Here is a 23,320-nt window from a genome sequence, read left to right as displayed (position 1 = left end):
TTGCTGGAACCAGATGCGCATTTGCATCTTTGGAAGTTCGCAACTTGAAGGTTTACTGTAGGGGACTTGCTGTATAAGTGTTTTTTTTCCTCTAATTGCCTCCTTTTCTGGAATTGTAATACCACACCTAACTGTCAATCTGTTTATGCTGTTGGGTAAGGTTGAACTTTGGAGAGCTGCAGACCGTTGAAATCGCTGAGGTTTTTTTTTACCCGCTCCCTCAAAGCCAGTTTTACCTCCTTGGAGGCAATATTACCCCCTTTGAGAATGCATAATTTCGGGCATGTGAGAGGATTACAGGATGAGAGTTCAGGGAAGGCCTGAGTTCATATCCTGCCCTCTGTCCCTCGGGAGCTGTGATGATGGAGCCTCAGGGTTCAGCGGATGGGCTGAGGTCTAAAAGCCCCAGTTAAATACAGGTTTCCCTGTTTGACAGATTACTTTTTTAAGCTTTAGTTTTCCCTGTAAATGAAGACAGTAATATGACTGCCTGCTTTCTAGAGCCAAGAGAACACGCACATAAAAGGCTCCCTTTGTAGCCTGGCACAGAGTTAGTGCCCATCATAATTCAGGCGCAGCACTGCCAGGACCTCTCATCTGTGGCACGGGGGCTGGATGGAATCCCAGCTCTGCCATCTGCCAGCTGGGGGTCCCTGGGCTGGAGTGTGCACCTGCCTGAGCCTTGGTCTCCTTATCTGTAAAATTTTGGTATTTACCAATCTGGTGAATAATTTACTGTGGTTCTTACTCTTTTTATTGTGCTGTTATTATCATACTTAATATTTTTATGGCAAATCTGTATAAAAAATGTCAAAAACCAAAGTTCCCAGACATGACATGACTGGATCTGAGCTCCCCGTCACAGGAGGGAATCAAGCAGAGTCTAGAAGTTCATCTGCTGTGAGTTCTGTAAAGGAAACTGGCCTGTCCAGGAAGGCGAGACTGTCCTTGATCTAGCGCACGGGGTGCCAAACCCCTCCCCACAGGCCACATCCCACCAGGCAGAACGTTTTACACACTGAGTTTTATTGGAAGATGTACTTCACGTCAGCTTCTTTACACGTTGTCTGTGGCTCTGTCGGCACAACCGCCAGCTGAGTAGTTGTGACAGAGACCACGTGGCCCACGAGATCTGAAGTATCTACCGTCTGGCTCTTGAGAGAAGATTGCCGACCCCTGATAGTGGGTTCTGACGTGATGGCTGGGAATCTGAAGTCACTGCCACTAACTCCTGGGGTGACCCTGGAGAGAGTGTCCCATGGAGTGCCGAGTGGGGTGGGTGGGGACCCTCCTGGAGGCCCCTTCCCTTCTGTGTCTCCATCACCGTCCTGCGTAATCCCCTCCGCTGTCCGTGTGCCATTGCATTGCGGGTGCCTTCTCATCTTGTCAGTTTTAGGGGCGACCCATGTATCCTAGAAAGTCCTCCTACCATCCCAGGTCTTGGACGAGGATTCATGCGCCGAGTGGGACTAGAAAGGACTTTGAAGGTCAGCTGTGAACATGTGTCTTCCCTTTGCCACTGCCCGGCTGTGGGGCCGGTGCCAGCCACGGCGCTCTTTGTGCCTGGTAGCATCCCAGGCAGAGAATGCATCCACGTAGGCGTGACCGTCTCGTTTACTGGTATCATCATGCCAGGAATTCCAGCTCAGGGAGGTTCGACTGTGCATTTCCCACAGTGGCTTTCGTTTTGAGTTGATAAAGGGATAAAATATAGTGGCCACAGTGAAATTGGCACTTGCAAAATGTATACACGCGTATACACAGTCTGTATATAAATATACATCTGTATAGTTAAATACATGGAGAAATTCTGCATTTCTGAGTGTCTCTCACATCCTGCGGTGAACCTTGTCATGGCCGAACTGGTTCACACTTGCGAGAGGGCGAGTGGGGCACGGGGCTTACACGATGTCTGGGGCTTTCCAAGAAGTGTGGCTGATTAATTGCAATGCTTCTGATAACAGCCTCACGCTGCGTGGAAGCCTGAAGGAAAACAGTTGTCAAAGCAGTGTGTTCTCCGTGACTTGTTCTGCTGTAAAATGTGTCTGTCTTTGTCCTTTTAATTACACAGACTCTGGTTTCTTTGCGTTTATCCATATACAGACACAAGCAGAAACACACACAAAGTCACGCACACACAGGCACACAGACACAGTCACCCATGCCCACTCATACATACACATGGGTGTACACATGTGCCCCCTCCCCCCCATACACACACACACACACACACACGTGAACCTAGGCGGGGCAGTCAGCACAGCAAAAACCCCTCCCTCCTGCCCCTCACCTTGGAACAGGCTACATGCAGCTGCTTAGAAAAATACAGCTGTATTAAAAATCAGTGCCTTTTGAGTGTCTGTCTGCACTTGTGAAATACCTACTCTTATTTTCTGGAAGTAGCCAATTTTGCTTGATCTAGTAATGGACACATAGTGCGTTTTTGTTTGCTTGTTTTCAGTAAAGACTCCTGTTCCTTGCATCAGGTGTAAGGATAAGTGACCAAAGAGGGGACAGTGATAACTGGTGCTCTTGGAGGGTCCCTGAGGGGGCCAGGCCGGTGGGGACGCCAGCTCCCCTGCAGGGCGGGCCCGGCGTCCCTCAGCGCGTGCTCGGCCTGGGTGTTTCCTGCTGCACCTGCGTCTGCCTTGGGCCCCAGATTCTGCCCTGTGCTCGGGCTGGGCTGCCCACGAGGCACCCATGGGCCAGAGCAGCCTGTGCTGGCGGAGGGAGTGGAACCCTCAGTTACAGGAGGTCGGGATGCAGGGCTGATCACCTCCAGTGACCTCTGCTCGCCTTGACGGAACCCTGCGCGGCACGGGCGCGGCGCTGACCCGTGAGCCTGGGGCAGGAGAGCAAAAGGAAGCCTGCCTGCTGTGCAGTCTGTGTTTATAAGTCACCCATCAAGTGTAAAAACTGTCCTGGGAAACACGTCCCATCCCCCTAGCGTGGGCCTGGGAGACGGGTGGTACCTCCCCTTCCAGTGGCATCCAGGACACGGCGGCCTGGGAGGGTCACACCCTGGCCCCAGTCCACCCAGCCCCCTTCTCTTCACACGTCCTGTTCACTTGGGCCTGACTCATGGGGGCCTCATGGGGGCAAGGACACCCCAGGATACGAGGTCAAGCTCTGTCCACATACCCCACATGCGGTTGCCCCTCACAGCCCCTGGGCCCGGGGATTGCGTGACCCACTCGGGAGAGCAGGTGGGCAACCGCTGTACCTCTGGAAGTGGAAGTGGGCTGCTTGGGCGAGAAAGTCCAGAGTGGCTTAGAAGAGGAGCATGGGGTCTGAGTGGGTGTGGTCCCTTGGCCTGTCCTCCCCCTCTGTTTTCTCTTTGTCTCCTTTTTGTCAGGGAGGCAACAAAATGGGGTTGAAAGAATATGCTTTCTGAGATACAGCAGGCCTGGGTTGTAAACCCAGCTCTGCTGTCCACCGGCTGTGTGGATGTGGGCAGGACACATCTCCCCCATGGGCACGTGGCAAAGAGTCCGCAACTGTCTGTGGATCCTGAGACCCGAGTTAAGTCTAGGCCCGGTCCCCACGTGCCCCACTTCAGAGAGGCCTCGGCCAGAGCCCAGAGAAAGCAAAGCCGCCTTTTGGAGTCCAGCCCAGCGAGCCCCGGTGCCCACTCCCACGGTCTCACACCTCCTCCCTGTCCCGGATGCAAAAATCTTGGCCTAGAAAGTGAAAATAACCAGTTCAGCACTGTTTCTTTGCACACTGGAACTTAGAGGTAAGATGGACTGCAGTGACCTTGATCCGTTGAGACCAGGCCCCAGACACCAGCGCTGAAGAGGTGCTGGGGTCACAGGGAGAGCGGCCCAGGCCGGCTGGGGTCTGGATCGACGCCCGGAGTCCGCTTCTCCCCCTCCTCCTTGCTCTGCATGAACTTGACGCCGTAGCCCACCTTCAGGGAGGGATGACCAGAAACGTCTGATTAGGATCCCTGGCTCAGCAACTGAGGATTCCAGTGTCAAACAGTCAGCCTCTGCAGCATTTTCCGTTGTCACCGGGCGGATGAGCAGGGCCTGGCCAGTGGTGTCCAGCATGATGTCCATGAGACTGTTGTTGGTTGGAGGCCCCAAAGGGCCTTGAGCATAAAAAAAAAAAAAAAGGAGCCAGTAAATCTGTAGTGAACGTGCAGATCTTTTAAAATTCTGAGCTATAGAGAATTTTCTTCCTCCTTCCCTCCCTTCCTCCCTCCCTCCCTCTCCCTCTCTTTTTTTTTTTCTCTTTTTTCATCTCGACTTCTGAGGCCCAGCAGTTTGTATCATAGGTCAATGCTCGGATGTTTAGGCTGAGGGACCTTGGCTTGAAGTCCTGCGTTTGCCATTTTCATCTCTTTACCTGCTACTTCTGTGCTTGGCTTCCTCATCTGTAGAATGGGTGCACCAGTCCCACCTTCTCCCATGAAAATTAAATATGTTAAAGTACGAAAGTGCTTCCAGCAGCGCCTGGTACAGAGCAGGTGCCGGGCACTTGTCCTTGAGGAAGCACCTGGGTGCTCTGACTCTGTGTCCTTGTCTGAAACACGGGGATGAGAAAACCCACTTGGTGGCCTTGTTACAGCACTTTACTCGTGGGTCCAGGAAATTTTTTTTTTTTTTTTTTTGGTCCAGGAAATCTTGATGAAATGCTGTCTGTGAGCTGGAAACTGTGACTGCGGGTCAGGGGCGTCTGGGAGTTCGTGGGATAAACATACCCTCTATCTCAGGGGAGAACAAAACCATAGAAGAAACACTGAAACATAAGTGAAAATTCTAGCAGGAAATTTTAGTAAGTGCCCTGTCAGACATAACCAGGGAGGCTAAGAACAAACAAGAAAGAGGGGAATTTGCTGTAGGTCTGGTGGTTTGGGGGCCCTCTGAGGACACACCAGGAAAAAGGCCCGGAAAGAGAATTCCAGGCAGAGGAAACTTTCTATAAAGGAACGGGATCGGGGTTACATAAAGGAACCGAGAAACCAGGGAGCCTGCGCCCTGGAGCAGGTCGGGGAGGGACAGGATGAGACTGGGGGCAGAGGCCAGCTCCTGGATGGAGTCGTGTGTCTGTGGGAGGTGTTGGGAGTTTTATTCTGAGTTGAATGCCAAGCCGTTGAAGACTTTGTTTCATTTTACATTTAATAGTGAGACATAGGCAACCTTTCGAAAGGCGTATCTGAAGTGTCCAGCTTGGTGAATGTTGACACACGGCATGCGCCCTTCTGTCCAGAGCACGGTGCTATCTGTTCATGAGTTCCATTCACGGGAGCTGTTGGGGGGAGGACGGATGCAACGAGGGGACAGAGAAAGCAGGGGCAGTGGGAGGAGTCTAGGGTGACCTGGGGCAGAATTTAGATTCTCGTCCTGGGCGCTGCATCCCAGGGCTGCAGGAGTGTGGGGAAGGGGAGGAGGGAGGCTCGGGAGGGGAGGGGCTGGTGCATTACTGAGGTGCCAGCGGCTGCACCCGACCCAGAGCTTGGGGTGAGTCAGGGAGGATGTTGGCAGAAAGGCCCTTGTGGAATCTGCACCCTCAGAATAGTTGACGGGGCGGGGAGGGGTGGAGAATTCATTTGCTGGCTCTTGCCTGTCTCTGCTGGTGAAATTTCATCCCCAGGGCGTTCACTCCTCTGAGTTCTGTGTGGTGGGGAAGCCAGATCCCAGGTCCCGAGAGCCTCGTCTGAGGCGGAAGTGGGAAGCGGAGGCCTCACCTCCCAGGTCAGGCTGCTGTCCCAGCAGGGGTGATGGACACCCTGAGGAGGAGCAGGAGGGACTGGGGGTCTCCGCCGAACAGGCAGTGCCGGGGGTGGGCCGGCAGCTGAGCTGGGGGAGCCCGAGGGTGCTTCAGGTGTGTCTGGCCCAGGAGGCGTCCTGCAGGGGGGCCACCAGCGGTGACGGGCGGGGCCCAGGGGCAGGCAGTGGGGATGGAGGGAAGTTCCCAGAAGGGGCTACCTTTAGAGAAAGAGCACAGGGCTGTGGGCCGAAGGGAGGAGATTCAGAGCTATTTCCCGGGCATGTGGCCGGGCAGGCACTTAGGGAGTCGGGGACACTGATGGAGCAGTGGGACGGCGGGAGCAAGTGTGTCCTTGTTTTGAGCTCGTCGTATTTTCAGTGGCTTCGAGGTCATAAATGTAGAAAATCCAGAGAAAGAGCTGGAGACCCAGAGAAACAGGGTGGGATGCGGATGAGGCCGGTGAGGCTCCGGGTTTAAGGAGACTCGCTCTCGAGGTCCTGGCCCTCCAGCCGGGCAGCTGGGGTGCGGCTCGATAGGCGTGGGCCCCGGGCCCTTGCTGGCCTTGTCCTCTTCCCAGCCCTGCCGCAGAGCGGAGGTTGAGGTGACGCCGCCTTACGCCCCAGAACGGATGACCGCCACCAGGATCAAGGTGGAGAGGGAACGTGAGCTGGAGCCGCAGCCCAGGGCCCGGGCAGGTGGGGCGGGCGTCCCCGAGAAAGGGGTCTGAGGGCCGGCGTGGGGTGGGTGGGAGGGAGGCTGGAAGTTAGGGGCAAGTGAGTGGAGTTGAACGGAGGGCCCGGCGCGCAGTGCTGCTCTTGTGAGGAGCGGGGCCTGGTGGGCTGGGCAGCCGCGGAGGCCAGCTGGGAGGGGAGGGAGCACAGCAGCTTCACTCTCCAGGCGTGGCGTCGGCAGGGGAAGCAGAGCCCGGGCCGCGGGTGGGGATCCACAGCCGGGGACCCCCAGAGGAGGCGGCCGTGTGCCGTGGGCGCCGGGGGTGGGGATGGGAGAGCGCGTGGGCGGTGCCCCGTCTGGAGTGTGTGCGCTGGACGTCCCCACCCTTGCCCCAGGCCTCAGCCCCGTCTCCAGTTACAGCTCTGCCTTCACCGCTGGACTTGCGGGGGGGGGGGGGGGGGGGGCGGGGGGAGCCAGGCCACACCGCTGCCCCGTGTTGCCGTCTGGCCGTGATGTCCCAGCAGCCTCCCCCGGGTCCCCGCAGGAACGCAGCCAGTGGCCGTCCCAGGAGCCCACCTTCACCAGCCCTCGGGCAGAGGGACCAGGAGCAAAGGAGCATCAGGACTGGCTAGTTCCATCCCTGTCCAGTGGCCTGGGACCTGGTGAAGAGGGTCCCCGCCTTGCTGTCTGCTCCCACAGGCGTTCAGGGGCCTGACGGAGGACGGCTGAGCTCGGCCCCGCTGCCTCTGGGGGCTCCTGTCCCTGTGGCCTGCCTCGGTCACCGGAGCTCTGATTCTGAGGACACGACCCTGAGTCCGGGCACGGTCTGACCCAGGCCACATGCTGATGGAGAGGACGTGGCCGCAAGTACACAGAGTAAATAGCGCCACATGTTGTTTGCCCGTCTCCCGTGAGAAGCACAGACACCACAGGGGCCGGGGATGTGCCTGTGCGGAGACGTGGGGCTCCCTTGGCCAGTCCTGTGCTTTCCTGAGACGGAGGGGAGAGGTGGTCAGTCCTGGTCACACGCAGGTCAGCGCTGCCCCCGGAGCCGGGGCTCCTGAGGCCTCTTCCCGCCGTGGGCTCCCCTTCTCCCCGCGCCTTCCCTACCGAAGGCCTCAGCTCCTCTCCACGGGCCACAGGGAAGTCTCGTCAACCCTTCCGTGCGTTCATGTGATAAATTCCCATTTTGCCACTTATTTGGTTTTATATTTCTCCACCTACTCCGAACCCACGTAGGAGGAGGGAGGGCGTTGCTTTGCCTTGTTTCTCTTCCCTGCTCAGCAGCCCGCTCCCTCGGGACCCTGCGCCATGGGAGAAAGCCTTGGGGATGCCCCTCCCGCCTCTGGTCCAGCGGGAGGTCCGGGTTCCTGGGAAGGATGGCAGGCTGGGTTCAGGTGATGCTTCACTCAGCACCCGGGTCCTGGGGTGAGTGGTCAGGAGGAGGAGGACATGAGTGGGTGAGATCACGGCGGCCTTGGCACCGAGTCTGGCGCTTCGTGTGCTTTCTCTTGTCCAGTGCCTGTCAGGACCCTGAAGGGTTGATACTGAGAGTGCGGATTCAGTTCTAGAATGGAGCAAACAAGCCTCAGAGGGTTGGAAAAGACGGTGCCACGCACAGAAAGCACAGGTTCACCCCCACGAGGCCTTTCCTCCTTGGCCGTCCACACGGCAGCTGCTGTAGTGCAAAGCGGGGTGATGCTGGAGTGAGATGCGCCTGGGCTTGAGCTCTGGGTCCCTGGTTATGAACTCTGTTACTCGGCGGGCCGGTCTCTTAATCCTGTAACCTGAAAGGCTCCCTCCTCTGGACCTCCGGGCCTCCTCTTTTCCCCTCCTGCCCCACCAGCGTCCCCTTCTCAGCCTCCTTTGCTGGTCAGTTCTCATGTCCCAACGTGTAAAGCTGGAGGCCGGGACCTACCCTGGGACCTCTTCTCTCCTCTGTCTCCATCTCTGAACCATCTCTTCCACTCCCAGCGCTTTAAAGCCTGTCTACAAAGGAGCAACTCCCAAATCAAAAGCCAGGAGCTTTGTTTTGGAGGCTGAAGGCCAGGCTCACAGATCCGGTTGCTTGCTAGGTGTCTAAGAGACATCTCAGACTTGAAGCGTCGGAAACTGGACTTGTGTTTTCTGGTTCCAAATGGGTTCTTCCTGCAGGGTTCCAGGTGCTCAGGACAGAACATTCTTTCTTTCTGGGACACTCCTCACCCATTCGGCCACCAGCCTGCCCGCTCTGCTTTCCAGAGAGACGGGGGTCTAAGCACCCCTCCCTGCTTCGCCCCCGCCGCACGGCTCGAAGCCGCCAGTGTCCACTGCGCTAGCCTCCTCACCCGTCCGTCCACCTCCACCCCTGCCCGCCAGCGTCAGGCCCCCAGGCAGAGGGGCACCTCCTGCCAGGACCCATCACCCCCCGCCCCTCCCGGCCCCGCCCCCTGCTCCACCTCGTCTCCCTGCGTGCCATTCTGGCCATGGTGTCCATGCTCCGCGACCCTCGGGCCCGGGCCTGCACCCCCGATGGGTCACCCTCCTCCCGCTCTCACCTACTCGCCTCTGACTCATCCCTCAAATCTCAGTGGAGACACCCTTTGATCCCACTGTTCTCATCCCCCCACTGGCCTCAGTACCTTTCAGGGGTTATAATCACAGAGGTCTTGGAGACATCAGGGCCTTACTTGACCAGTTTCCATCTTGTCTTCTGGATGGCAGCTCCCTGAGCTCCGTGGGCCCCTTAGCGTGTGCCCTGGCTCGGCTCAGCGCCAGGTGCGTGGCGGGCACTCGTCGGACGTGGTGCGAAGGGAAGGAGGTTTGCATTTAGGTGCTTCTCAGACACCAGGCGCTAAAGGTCACTGCTAGGCTGAGCTGGGCCCTGGCACCTGTTCAGGCTGGCCGAGGGCTCTGCCTACCTCCTGCCGTCCCACTGCCCCAGGCTCCTCTTGCCAGTCCTACAGGAGGTCCTCGCAGTCTCTGGTGACACCTACTGGTGCTCTGCCCACGGGACAGTCCCCAGGAGGGAAAGAGGTCCAAGTAGCCGGGGACAGTCGAAACCACGCCCTCTTCGCAGGAGTCTCACTGCCCCTGGCCTGGATCACGGCCCCCTTGTATCTGGGCAGAGCCATCTCTTCCCTGCCTGGGGTTGTGAGGCTTCCCCTGACCCACCTCTCCTGTCTCCACGCCCTGGGCTGTGCTGCAGGGCTCGGTCCCCTCCCACCTCTGGGCCCGAGAGCCCCTTCCTCCTCAGGGCTCTGCCCTCGCTGGGACGTTCTTCCCTTTGCTCGTCCGTGGCTGCTCACGCCCTTCTTAGCTCTCAGCCCGGAGCTCACCCAGCCAGGAGGTCTTCCCAGGCTGGCGCACCCCACGTGCATCCTGGCCCCCACGTCACCGACGTGTCCCCAGTGGCACTGATCACTCGTGGCAGCTGGCTCGCTTCCCTGTGTCTGTCTCTGCGTTTCCTCTCTGCCCTCTCCTCTGTCTGGCTCGTCCCTCCAACAGGGCGGGGCCCCCTCGTCTGCGTGTGTACACGTTTGCTCCTTATGGCAGGACGTGTGGGTCGGGCGCTGTGCAGATACGTGTTGGCTGAATGAGTGAAGGAACGAACAAGCTCGTATTGGGTGCCAGGCATCAGGCCGTGAACTCCGCATCCACTGGTCCATTTAGTCTTCAGGATGACCTTGGATGGGGAAAAATCCCACAAACTTTTACGCCTGTTTCTGGGTCTGGAAACAGACACAGGAGGAGAAACTGACGTGGATGGTGGGTGTCTGCAGGCTCCAGACCTTGCCCCTCCCCAGCCTTGGGGAGCACTTCCCCCTCTGGCCCCATCCCCGCTTCACTGTACCCCAGCAAGCAGGCGTGTGCTCGAGAGGGCGCCTGGTAGCCTCTCCTCACCATTCTCTCGCTGTACGTGCTCTTCCTGAGACAGAGGATGGGTGGCCCTGGTCTCCCGGACCTGGTGATCCTGCTGTCAGCAGGCCGGGGGTGGGCGTTTCTTTCTAGCAGTACTTTGTCTCTTACCACCAGGCTGCCTCTAAAACACTTAGCCTTCATTCCCCCATAGACTGGGCACCCTGACCACACCCTCCCTCCAGCCTAAGGGACCTGGGAGGTGGGCATCAATGAGCGAGGGGATCTGGGGCCTCTGGGGACCAATTCACTTTGACCTAGAAGGGAAATGCAGGCCGGGAATCTCCAGAAAGTTCTAGAATAGGAGGTGGAGGTGGAACCTGGACCCTGGGTTGTCCTCTTTGCTCCTCACACGGTCCACACCATGGCCCTGGGATGCAGCTAATAACAATCTTTAGGTGTTTTTTTTTGTTTTTTGTTGGTTTTTTGTGTGTTTTTTTTTAAAAATGGGGAAAGCTCCTTGTTCACCTGTAAAGAACGGATGCTAATATCTGCCCTGTGAGAGCATTGGATGAGACCCTGTGTGTGACCTCGAGGCAGTGGAGCTATCCGATGACTGGCTGGTTGTTATTATACTCATACCCAGGGTGCTTTCTAAGGCTCAGATGTGTGTGTAGAATAGTGGTCCAGCGCTCGATGTCCAAGCCTCACTACCTGGCTTGATTCCTGCCTCTGCCACTTGCTGGCTGTGTGATGTTGGATAAGTTACTTAACATCTCTGAGCTTTGGCTTCCCCATGCATCAGCATGCCCATATTGCAGGGTTGCTGTGAAATCAGAGCACATAACTGTCTAAAGTAACTGGTAGGTGGTGCACAGGGCAGGTCCAGCACTTCCCTTTTCTTCCTCACCATTTCGCAAATGGGTGGAGGGAGGCCCCGGCCTGCCCTTGCTGAGAGCTGCAGGGAGCTCATGACATGCGCCAGGATTTTAGTGACTCCAAAGAACGTGCTCGTTGCTGGTTAGGGTGTCCCTGTGTCCTCAGCCCCCACCAGTGAACCCTCCCAGCATCTGCAGGTATTTGCTGGCCGTGGCACAGAGCTCTCTCTCATCTGTCCTGCTGTCTGTCTGTCTGTCTCCACGGTGGCTCCCTTGACCGGCGGCTCTTGCATCCAGAAGTGCATATTGAGCCTCACAAGGCCCCTGCCATCCCCCAGACCTCCTGGGGATGTCTGCACCAGCTGTCCTCCGGGGCTCCAGTTCACCTCTGGAAACAGCCCTCATGGCTGCCTGCCCGTCCCTGGCCATCCCGCTGCCCCCTCCCCTAGAGCCTCCTGCTGCCTCAGCAATGAGGGCCCCAGGGCAAGGCTTAGGCCTACTATTAAAAAAAAAGAATGACACTGATAACCTACAAACACTGTACTAGTGAATCATGTTCAGACCTTTAAAACAAATTTGAAAATGCAGAAAGGGAAAAAGGAAATAAAAACCACTTCAAGTTCTGCCCCCCAGAGGGGTAAGCACAGTTAGTTTAAGTGTCATATATGTTCTTCCAGACCCCTGTGTATATACGTCAGTTTGTCGTAGCAAGTACGAGAGTGCTGGAGTCCTACTGAGTTTTAATTCTGTTTCCACCACTAACTAGGGGTGTGCTTTGAGCAGGTCATCTAAGCTCTCTTAGACTCAGTATTCTCATCTGAAAAATGGGCATGATAACTACACGGACGTGTGTCAGGATGCTGAACAGTGGCATCTGTCAGCGGGAACACGCCTTGGCCGTGCCCTCGGGAGCTGTGGGTCTACAGTGCGTGTGCGCTTAGATTCCTAACTGCCCCCGTTGGGATCTTATTCTTTCCGCTCTTTCTCCTCCGGGTGAGGGAGCTGCCAGGGAGCCAGGGATGCTCAGCGGGAGAAGATTGGAGAGAGGAGGACGCTGACTGTCTTGAAACATCTAACCGGCTTTTGTGAGAGACACGGGACCTGTTCTGGATTTGGTGCCAGCAGAGGACACACTCAAGGGCAGGGTCTTGCCGTCTGCCCACCCCAGGTTCCCCAGTGCCCTGCCCAGAGCCAGGTGTAAGTGGGCACAAGCAGACGGACCCGATGGGCAGAACTCGGAGAGCACGTGAAACCTCTGGGTGCAGAAGCCCCTTGTACGTGTCAGGGGTGTCCCGAGGCAGAAGGGCTGCCTCAGGAAGTAGCATGCTGGCTGGCTGTCCCTGCGGGCTTTGGAGACAGACTTGGGCGCCTTTGTGCTGGGTGGCCTTGGGCAGGTGACCTTGGAGAGCCTGCATGCTGTAGTGGTCCAGAGCCAGAGGCTGGGGCCAGCATGCTGACTTTGCCATTTGCTAGCTCTGTGACCTTGGACGTCTTGCTGACTTCTGTGTGCCTTTCTTTCCACATCTGCAAACGGCAGCACCTGTCCCGTAAAGCTGTAGGGGGAGCTCAGTCAACGTGCTGATGGATTCGACATGCCTAGCACAAGGTCTGTGCAGAGCAAGCCCTCTACATCTGTCTCCTGACCACGGGGATAACTCCATCCCCCGGCAGAGGAGAAACTGTCCACATCGTGCACCCAGCACAGTACCTGGACGTGTGGGCACGCAGTCTTGGAAGCCCTTACGATTCTAATTATTCGTATCGACCCTGGGACCTTGGGGCCTGGCTCCCCACAGTGGGGGTGTGTGGACGATTTCCTGGCTGGCCTCAGAGCCGCTGAGGAACTGTGCCGTGAGTCTGCCGGGGGTCTGATTCATCTCTCTCCTCCTCTGCCTCTCCCCCTGCCCACTTGGAATGTCATCATCCCATCTGTGGTGAGCTGCACTCAGCAGCGACTGCCGGGAGGTGATGGATGGGCCGTGATTGCTTCCTCCCGCGGCGCTCTGCTCCTTGCTTCTCCTGGTGCTGCTCAGCTAGGCCGGGGAACCGTCTCCCCTCCGACATTCTAGACACAGGTAGACCTTCATTCAAACCCAGATACTCCTCCTATCTGGTGAGTTTCTTAGCCTCAGTTCTTAACATCCGTGTAACGGAAACAAAGTCTACCTCCTCGAATGGTTGTTGTGGGTAAAATTTCCAGGTGGGTGAATGGCACACAGTAGGCACTCAATAATTGCCAGCACCCTTTTTTTCCCAACTGGAGAAACTCTTGGCTGAGAGCCAGGGGACAGGGAGCCAGGGGACAGCATGGCACATCTTCTCTAGACAGAACCATGGGTGTTCAGCACGAAGCAGAAGGACGGCAGAGACCACCTTGTGCAAACCCTCCTCCCCTGATGCTCAGACACACTCTCCCCTTTTGCCATTTGGTAGACTGAGGGCAACTTGAAGCGTTTTTCCCGGGAAACTGCAGTGAATTCATGGTGTGTCCCCCTGGGAGCAGCAGCCCTGATCAACCAAGACTTGGCCTCTGTTGAAGGCTTCTGGTGAAAAAGATCTCATACTGTGGAAAGAGATCTTGTTGCTCTCCAGAAGTCTAGAATGTTCTGCCTTCCTGAAAGCTGAGGGAATACGAATGGCAGTGGGTGACAGTAAATGAACTCCAGGGGAACAGGGGCTTTGTAATCAGCCATGTCTATTCTGTGTTTTCACACTTTCAAGAAGGAAAATCAACCAACTAACCAAGAGCTAATTAAACACACGTTTTGATTCCTGAGAACTTACCCTTATCCTTAATTCCAGAACTACTTTTTATGTTGATCCTGAATGATTACCTATAAATCTGTATTGATTGGTTAAGTGAAGGTAATCCAGTTTGTCAGTAGCTTCTTTACTGGGAAAATGAGTTTCTTTTTCTTACGCTTTTCACCTAGGCTTGGGGGTAGCTGGAGTTCCTCTCTCCTCAATTCTAGACAGTCCTGCAGATGTTATGTCCCACGTTTGAAGGAGGAAGAAGGGAAAGTACACCTGCCAATCCCTTCTACCTATCTGTCCCCTTACATTGGGAAAACCAAAGCTTTTTAAGACACCACCCCTCCTCAACCAAGCACGCTTCTGGTATTTATGTCCTTGGCCAGAACTGGGTCACAGGTCCATCCCTCGCTGGAAGGGCGGCTGGAAAGGTGGGGAACAGAATCACCATAATTGGCTTAGACCGACCAGCCACAGCTTTTCTCCATAGGCTGAAAATGCTGCCATTCTGCATAAAAGTGACACTCTTTCAGCAAGGAAGGAGTGGGGAACGGGTATTCGGGTGGCAGCTGACAGTGTGTGCGACACCTCAGTGGCAGGAGCCCTGGAGCCTGTGCGATCTTCTCACCGGATTGTCAACATCATGATGCAGCCCATGCCCGAGAGGCGTCCAGGCCGCCACTCAGCCTTTACTTCTTGGCTCAGGCGTCACTGGTCGTTCTGTTCAGCACAGACTCGAGGCCTGTTCTGTGCCTGGAGCCGTGAAGGCAGTGGACCTACAGCTGGACTGAGACTCAGCCGGGTGTCCAGACTCCCCGGGGAGACAGCCATGCCAGTCAGTGCCTTCAGCATGGTGCCATCAGCTCTAGGACACGGGGCCCTGCCGAGGGCTCCTTACCCAGGCTAGGGCGAGTGGAAGCAAGGGTTGAGGAGGAGGAGCCCGTGAAGCAGGGGGACACAGGACGCCACGGCAGCGCTGACGCTTCCTTGAGCTTACCTGTCCCCAGTCCTCGTCACAGCCCACGAGCGCCCTGAAGATAGGGGCGGTGTCTTATCTATTATCCCACTTATGTGTCCCTGGAGCTAGCTCAGTGCCTGGAATGTGTCTGGAGCTCTGTAAGTATTTCAGTTCGAATAAATGAGTTAACGTGGAAATAAATAGATCATTATCCAAGATGTGGGCGTATCTTGGCCAAAGGGATGTAGTTACGGGCTGAGAGGGACTTTAGATGCTAACTCCCCTCCCTGCCAAGAGGTGAACCTCTGGGGCCCCCCCTTCCCTGGGGAGCCTGGCTGCAGGGGGTATTTTGGGGGCCATTTGTCCTGACTTACTAAGTCAGCTATAAATTCCCCCTCGAGGCTTTGGAGTGTATGAGGCTTAGTGATGGCCCCAAAAGGGGATTGGCAGGTGGTTTGGGGACTGATTTCTTGAAGCAGTTTGGGCAAGCTCTAATGTCTTTGAAACGTTTCAATCTTTTCTGTGGTCATGGCTTTCGGACTATCTTTCACCATCCCGGTTTGGGAATCAGGGCGTCCCCTTGGGATATTTGCAAAGACAAGGCTCAGTAGCTTTGCCTGCCCTGAGCTCCAGCCGTCAGCCTCCAGAGGTTTGCTCATAATCAAGGCTACAACCTTCTGAGTCAATTCATTTTAAATGACGCACGGTCCCAGCCAGCCCCTCTGGCGGCCTGCCAACCTTAAAGCAATTGGCCGTCACCCGCAGCTGCCGCTGTCCGGGGCGGCACCATCTAAATACTGTGCACTGCTGACATCCTTTTGCATATCTGGTTCTAGACAGACAACTCCGTGCTGTTTCCAAAATAACTCCTTCCTTGGGGCTTGTCAGACCTCTGGTGCCTTTGGGATAAACACTAAAAATACCTCCTCCCAAATCAGGGAGGATCTCATTCTTTCCCCTCACTGCTGATTGGAAAAGGGGCCTCAAACTGGTCCCGCAGTGAAACATTTGTGAAAACGTATGAAAAGAGATTATTGCACATGGAATTGATGGGATGACAGGACTGCCTAATAACGTGTGATTATTATAGTAATGTATATAGTAACCAGATTGCTTCAAGGGCAGTATTTGTACTAAGTTGCCTCCGGTGCCGCATTGAAGTCCTGTTACGACTTGATCTTGCTCCGCCCTCCAAGCAGCCCTGCAACAAGTGTGTATTTTGTAAGGTGTCCCATGTCACACATACTGACACCGACAGAGAGATGAGGAGACTTGCAGTGGAGCCAACACTTGGGCCTGGAACCTTAACGCTGGCAGTTGGTGCTCTTTCTGGGATTCTTAAAAATTGAAGTATAATTGATTTACAATGTTGTGTTAGTTTCAGGTGTACAGCAAAGTGATTAAGCTACACACACACGCACACACACACACACATATTCTTTTTTTTTTTTAAGTTTAATTAATTAATTATTTATTTATTTATTTTTGGCTGTGTTGGGTCTTCGTTTCTGTGCGAGGGCTTTCTCTAGTTGCGGCAAGCGGGGGCCACTCTTCATCGCGGTGCGCGGGCCTCTCACTATCGCGGCCTCTCTTGTTGCGGAGCACAGGCTCCAGACGCGCAGGCTCAGCAATTGTGGCCCACGGGCCCAGTTGCTCCGTGGCATGTGGGATCCTCCCAGACCAGGGCCCGAGCCCGTGTCCCCTGCACCGGCAGGCAGACTCTCAACCACTGCGCCACCAGGGGAGCCCCCACACATATTCTTTTTCAGATTCTTTTCCGTGATAGGTTATTATAAGATATTGAATATAGTTCCCTGTGCTATACAGTAGGTCCTTGTTGTTTATCTATTTTATATATAGTAGTTTGTATCTGCTAATCCCAAACTCCTAATTTATCCCTCCCCTACCCGTTCCCCTTTGAAAGAAACCGTAAGTTTCTTTCTGGGAATTTTAGGGCAACTTAAAGAATCCCTTTTCCTTCCAACTTTTTTTTTAAAGTGAGAAATCATGAAGACATTCAGATTAAACTTTTATGTAATATCATATAGTAAGACATTTATGTAATATCATATAATAAGACATTTATGTAATATCGTATAATGAAGTATTTTTCACTGTGTGACTGACTCCATTGCCTTTGTGTAACTGAGCAGTCTTGCTCCTTCTGGGATTATGCCTGCTTCTGGAATTGCACCTAAAGCTCCCTGGGGCGGCATAACAGACACCTTGCAAGTGGGCCCCCAGCACGTTTCCTGTTTCATTGACACCCTGCTGGCTTGGGATTTTCATCTATAAGTTCCTGCCTTTATGTATGAAGTTCCCTCTGCCTGTATCGCCTTTTGGTCTTTTGTCCATCTGGCTGAGTCTTACTGTTCCTTTAAGGGAAACCTCAAACATCACCTTTCCAGGAAAGCTTCCCCGACCTCCCCAGGCTGGGCTAGGTGTTGGATCTGTGTCCTGAGTGCCTTAGCAACCCAGACCCATTTCTGTCACTTACGACCCCATTGATCATGTGGATTTCCGTGTCTGACTCCCTCTGATGGACGACTGTGAGCTCCTTGTGGGTGGGGACCATGCCTGTTCTTATCTCATCCCTGTATGAGCACAGTATTGGCAGAGCCGATGCTTAACAAGTACATTTGGGAGTAAATGAAACACTCCGTCAGTGTGGCGCTGCCTCTGCATCTGCCCCATGCTGGACGTCCTGCATGCAGGGGGTTGGCGCGGGGTCCCGATGACGTCACGTGCCATGGAGGAACCGTGGGCTGCGTTTGCTCATCAGTCTCTGTTTCCTCTTGCTTTTCTCAGACGTGCTCTGCCCCAGCGTTCGTGTAGAAGGAGATCGCTTTAAGCACGCCAATGGCGAAAGCAAGGAAATCACAGGTAAGAGAGTAACAGCCACCCTGCACGGCTTGCTTTGCTGTGCGTTTTGCTGGACTTGACCATGACCCTCCTTGATTCAAGGGTAGCCTTGCTGGTGCTGTCCTCATTCCTGTCCTTCACCACAGTCCTAGTAGGATGGTCTGAACTGTGCAGGTCGCAGCTCCCGTCAACGAACCGTCCAACAGGGAAGACGGTTCACGTGTTCCCTCCGGGCGCGGGTGGTGATGTTGTAGGGTCGGTAGAGAATGCAGTGGAGTGAGCGACATGGTGAGTGAGTGATTGGCAGCCGGGCAAAGGGTGAATAAATAAATGCATTTGGGAGTGAATCAGAGTCCTAAATACATGAGTGAATCAATGGATGAGGGAACACAGAGACACACGACTGCGGAGCCAGCAGCAGAAGTGAACTCCGCAGAGGCTGTCTCTGTACACGACCACGACGGGGTAGCTGGGGTGAGTGGGGGATGGCTGAGCCGGCTTCCTCCTCGCCCTGATGGCGATGAGCATCCGCTGACTACTCCCTGTGGCCAGGCGTCCAGCTGAACACTTCAAGTGCAGTATCTCAGGGAAGTTTTCCTCCCCCTCCAGGACAGCAGCCCTGCTCTCCTCACCAACGCCGGCCGGGTCAGGAGCCCCGTGTCTCCACCCCAAAGCATCTCGGGTCCATGTCTAAGCAGTGCAGTCTGTCTCCCATCCAAGGCAGTGAGCCCCGGGCCATCAGAACCCCGTGTCTTATAGGTGCTGCAGTGCCCTGCCCTTCCCCAGGCACCTTGCCCGGGTTTGCCTGCCCATGCGAACACGCCAGCATCTGCACCCTGGCGCCTGAGGGATGTTTCTAGAACAGCAGAAGGCTATGCTCCCTGTGTGCACGGCAGGTGAAATGTGCCAGGGGGTTAACACTCCTCGGGAGTGACCCAGCCCTCAACCAGTGAGCGTCGGTAAAGAAACACCCGGCTGCTTGACCCACTTCCCAGCACGTCCCGCGGGGGCAGCCGGCTTGGTGCCGCTCTCCTCGTCAGCTGCCGTGCCTCCCTCCCTGCTGTCCCTTCTCCTCGATCGAGCGTCTCCCAGATGAGCCAGCACCTCGGGGGGCGCCTGGGCTGCAGTCAGTGCTCAGTGAGGTGCTCGCTCTATCAGGATGTCTTTGTCCAACTCGGGAGCGCAAGACGACTTCCTTCCTAGTCACTGCATTAATGCAGCTACCTTGAGGTGAAAATATTTATAGCTGAGTCACCGTCCAAAGGGCAAAACTGCTGGGAACACAAATGTCCCCACTGATTGCCTCGGTAATACCCAGCGGAGCTCTGGCTCTGGCTCTGGATAATCTATTCTCCATCCCTCGAGCCTGGCTGGGCCTGCCGGTTCTGCCCCGGGGTAACTTCCTCTGAAGTCACTGGAAAGCAGATCTTTGCCTTGCTGCATTATCCATATCGGGCTTCCTGAGCGATGAATCCTTTGTAACGGTATCTCCCCTAAATAATTCATTATCCAGCGTGTCTGTTCATAGAAGGGAAGTTATGACAGTAATACCGTTAATAACAGAAATAGTAATGATTGATGCTTACCAGCACTTACGTGCTTACGTGCTTACCACGTCCTTGCACGCCAAGGGATTTGCACTTATTTTCTCAGTTAACCCTTACAGTGTAGGAGACCAGCACCATTGTGTCTTTTGTAGCTGGGGAAACAGGTACAGACACATTAAGTAATTTGCCTGAGTTTGTGGCGGAGTCAGGGCTCACATCCAGCCCATGGGAAGGAAGAGAGGGAGGGAGGGAGGAGGCACAAATGAACACCATTTCATCTGCCTTATCGTCTGTAAATCAGGATGAGCTTTCCTCTCGTTCTACGGACTGAAGAGCCCCCAGTATTTTTTTCCACTGAAGAATAACTGATTCTGGCTGGGAAGATTCAGAATGTGTGTGTGTGCGCGTGCGTGTGCGTGCGTGCATGTCTGTGTGCGCACATGTGTGCTTATGCAAGCTGGGAACAAATCCCTTGGCTGGGGCGTGTGAGGACCTCGCTGAGGAGTCCTGTGGCGACTGGATAGAAACGGGACCCTCTGTGCGGAATCCGCCGTGTGGACCTGCTGCCAGTGGAGCCGGGAACCTCGCCTCCCCTTGGTGGGCTCCGAGGCCCCCGGCAGTAAATCACAGTGCCCGGTGGGCATCCACCAGCACGCGGTGCAGGTGCCCTGCTTGTGCAGCTCTGAGAGCAGAGAGCCTGCGGGATCTATCGTCTCCTCTAATTATAACCAGACCAGAAAAAAGGCTCCTGCCAGCTGGAGCTGAGACCGGAGTTAGGGAGAGATGGCACCGCATACTTGCCAACTTAAACGCAGTCGGGTAATCGGAGCAGCTTTTGTAAAAAATGCAGTTCCCCAAAGCCTCACCTCCAGGCGGTTCCTTAAATGACTCCGGCTATTTTTAGGGCTTATCTGGGCTGGAACAGTGAGGACGGGGAACAGAACAGACAAAGCAGTTTGGAGGCGTGGGTCTGGCCCTGCTGCTCCCCAGCCAGGCGGCCTGGGTCCACCACCCAACTCTCTGAGATTCAGTTTCCCCACTTACGCAACAATACATCCAACATGATCTCTCTGAGGACCCCTCCCGGCTCTAAAAACGGAATGTTCTGCAAATTCTAGTGACTAAAGGTGTTATACGGCATTCCTGGGGGGTCAGCTATTTCAGGCTGCAAGAGAGTGCTGGCCACGGTCCAGCTCTGAGATTTGGCCACAGACATCCTAACGTCTCTCTCCTCCTACCTGGCTTCCGACCTCCAGAGAACCGTCGCCACGTCGCGAGCATCTCAGATGGTCTCAGCTCTGTGCTCCTTCCCTCCCTCCCCCCCCGGCCTGTGTTTCCGAGTCTGGTCCTCACCAGTCTCCCGGATCCTCCATCCCCACTGCCAGAATGGTCTTTGAGCGTAGAAACAGGATTGTGTTTCTCCCTTGCTTTACAGCCCTTCCGAGGCTCCCCACTGCCTGTAGAAAGAAACTCAAACCGCCTCGCGTGGCCGACAGAGCCCAGCCTGATCTGCCCCTGCCTAGCTCACTCCCCTAACCATGGCTCCTGACATCCCGAAATAGTGGGATTCTCAGAAAGAACCTCGGTGACTCAGGTCCGGGGACCTTTGCACATCCAGTTACCTTGGATGCCCTTCCCCCCATCTGTGTCTGCCCAGATTTTATTTGTTCTTTAAATTCAGGCCAGGCCTTGCCTCCTCTGGGAAGCCTTCCCTGATTGCTCCTGAGCTGGGCAGGGAAAATATTCCATGTGCTGTTATACAAGCCCAGCCATTCCCCCTCCTTCTCATTTACCCATGATACCAACACGGCTTCTCTCTGTGCCTGTTTCCCTGTAGACACTAAACTTTTGGGGGTTAGGGCTGGGATTTTGTCCTGTTGATCATTGGAGCAGCCAACAGGGCATCTAAGGTGGAGGAGGCCCTTAATGGTTTAGTGAATTCCTTTCTTCTCTCCTTCCCTCTTTCCACTGACGGTGCCTCAGTTAAGAACGACAACCAGAGCTCTTACTTTTTTAGGGATGGAAACATGAATCAGATCAGGTCCCATCCTTCAAATTGCTCACCTTCTCCTGGGGACACATAAACCGTGTGCACCTCGGCCAGACCCACGAAAGACCCGGGAGTAACTTCCGTGCCTGGGGGTCCGGCAAAGCTTTGTCTATCACGGACCTTTGAAGGACTCTGGGCGATCGTCACGGTGTCCCCGATACCACCTGGTTCAGCTGAGTCCGTGACTTCGGGGAGGTGCATCCTTGCAGCTTCTACATTAAACAATCGCCGCTTTATCTCGCGGTGCCTCGCTCGCATCAGGGTCCATTTACCTCGGGAACATTTTTCATTTTCCTTCCCGGCCTTTATTTATTGCAGGCAATTCATCTTTCTCTCAATGCCCTTTGCTGCTTCCTAGTTAATTGCTTGTTGTTCAGAGTTTTGTGGTGTTTAAGTCTTTGTTTTTATCCATGGAAGCCAATGAAAGTGGAACTAGAAAGTAGAGCATATGTTTGCTTTTTTAAAACTATTTTTTATTCTCCCACATATAACTGCTACAAGGAAGCCCAGCTTAAGGTGGCGGTTTCCAGTGACAGGGATGGAGCTGTGAAGTGGGGGAGCAGGCCTCTTTGCCGTTCTGCCTGACACCTTACTGGGCGGCATCGGGCCCGTGCCCGCCGGATCTTGAGCCCGCTCTCTGAGTCAGAGCCAGCACTCAGTGGGAGCCCCCGGGGCCCGCGCACCCCTGTGGACCTTGGGCAGCCCCGTGAAGTGGGAGTTTGCAGGGGCTGAGTAGTTGCACCAGAGTCGTGGAGCTGCAGAGTCTAAGAGCAGGGAGGGCCCAGGTGTGTCTCACTGAGACGCTCTCCGGTCCCCATTTTCCCTCCTTAAATGGAAGTGGCTGCTTCCCTGGAGCGACAGCCCACCCCATGTCCAGGCAGTTACCGCTCCAGGGGTTTTGCTCCCAGGCCGCTGAGAGCCTCTGAGTGCTGACAAACGGGAGAGCCTGCCGGGACCCAGTTGCTCCCGCAGGGGGAGATGTCAGGGACACCTGGAGGCCCGGAGGCGGCGAGCCTGCAAGTCGGGCCCTTACCCTTGCGTCGTTGCTGAAGGAGACGCGAGGATGGGGGCTGTGCCCCAGCTGGCGCTGGCCGGCTTTCACACCCAGGGTAGAGTGGCTCCAATACCTGCGCCCACCTCTTCTGCCTTTCCTGGGAACAGAATCTGAGCCTAAACGAGCCTTTTACCTCTTGGTGTCCCTTCCATGGAACCCTTGTGGGCCAGTCACCCCATTCCCAGGCACCAGCCCCTCCCACTGTCCTCTGCTTCCCAGCCCCGCGGGTCACTTCCAGGTCCAGGGCCCCATGCACGGGCGGCCCTTTGGATCTTCACGAGATCCCTCCTTGTGTGGCCCAGTGCGGTCCACCAGCTGATCCCGCTGGACCTGCCGGGCTCTGTGAGGCCTTAAACCCAGAGCTGCCAGTGATGACATTGGGGGTGCCTGCCCCTTGGGGGGGCCCCACCATCTCTGGGGAGGCTAGATCGTTTGCCTCAGTGTGCACACTGTTCCAAGGTATGCCGTCTTCATCCATGAGGGAGCTTCTGGGCACATGTTTTCTACCTTAAGGACCAAGTCTCATTTAATGTTGTGCCGAGAATTCTGTTAATTCGCTGGTGTGTGAGATGCTGTTTAGAAATGGCCTGATGGCAACTCTTAGTCGTTTTCTGAGAACTAGGCAACCTCAGAATGGCAGGGGCTGGGGAGGGGGGCCGGTGCCTAAAGTCCCCCAGGGCCTCAATCTCAGCACAGCCTCGCTCTGCGTGCAATCCCTTCCCAGACCATCTCAGGCCCTGCCCCAGGCCTGGAACAGCCCCTGCTCAGGTGGCCCGCCCCCTGAGGCCTGCCCGGTCACCCCTGCGCACCTCCCATCAAATCCTGTTTAATTATTCCTCACTGCCTGAAATTGTCCTTTACATTTGTGCTGGACATGTGCTTATTATTGGTCTCCCACTAGGGCACCAGTTCTCCCAGCTGCGTCTCCAGTGCTCATACATGCTTGGCACAGAGCAGGATCTCAAAAAATATGTATTGAATGTGTAAATGATATCC

At 55.3% G+C, this 23,320-nt stretch overlaps 1 protein-coding gene across 1 annotated transcript in view; it reads left to right on the top strand.

The window, feature by feature from the left end:
* COL22A1 (collagen type XXII alpha 1 chain) overlaps positions 1-23,320 on the top strand; it is a 243,258-nt gene that overhangs the window by 16,146 nt on the left and 203,792 nt on the right. Inside the window, exon 3 of the mRNA XM_082433767.1 lies at positions 17,620-17,694. Within this exon, the coding sequence (XP_082289893.1) occupies positions 17,620-17,694 (75 nt within the window). The remainder of the gene's footprint in view (positions 1-17,619; positions 17,695-23,320) is intronic.

Source organism: Balaenoptera physalus (assembly GCF_965194825.1).
Source record: "Balaenoptera physalus genome assembly, chromosome: 17".
Taxonomy (NCBI): Eukaryota; Metazoa; Chordata; class Mammalia; order Artiodactyla; family Balaenopteridae; genus Balaenoptera; species Balaenoptera physalus.
The sequence above is the reverse complement of the archived record's forward strand: the minus strand, read 5'-3'. Positions and strand labels throughout refer to the sequence as shown.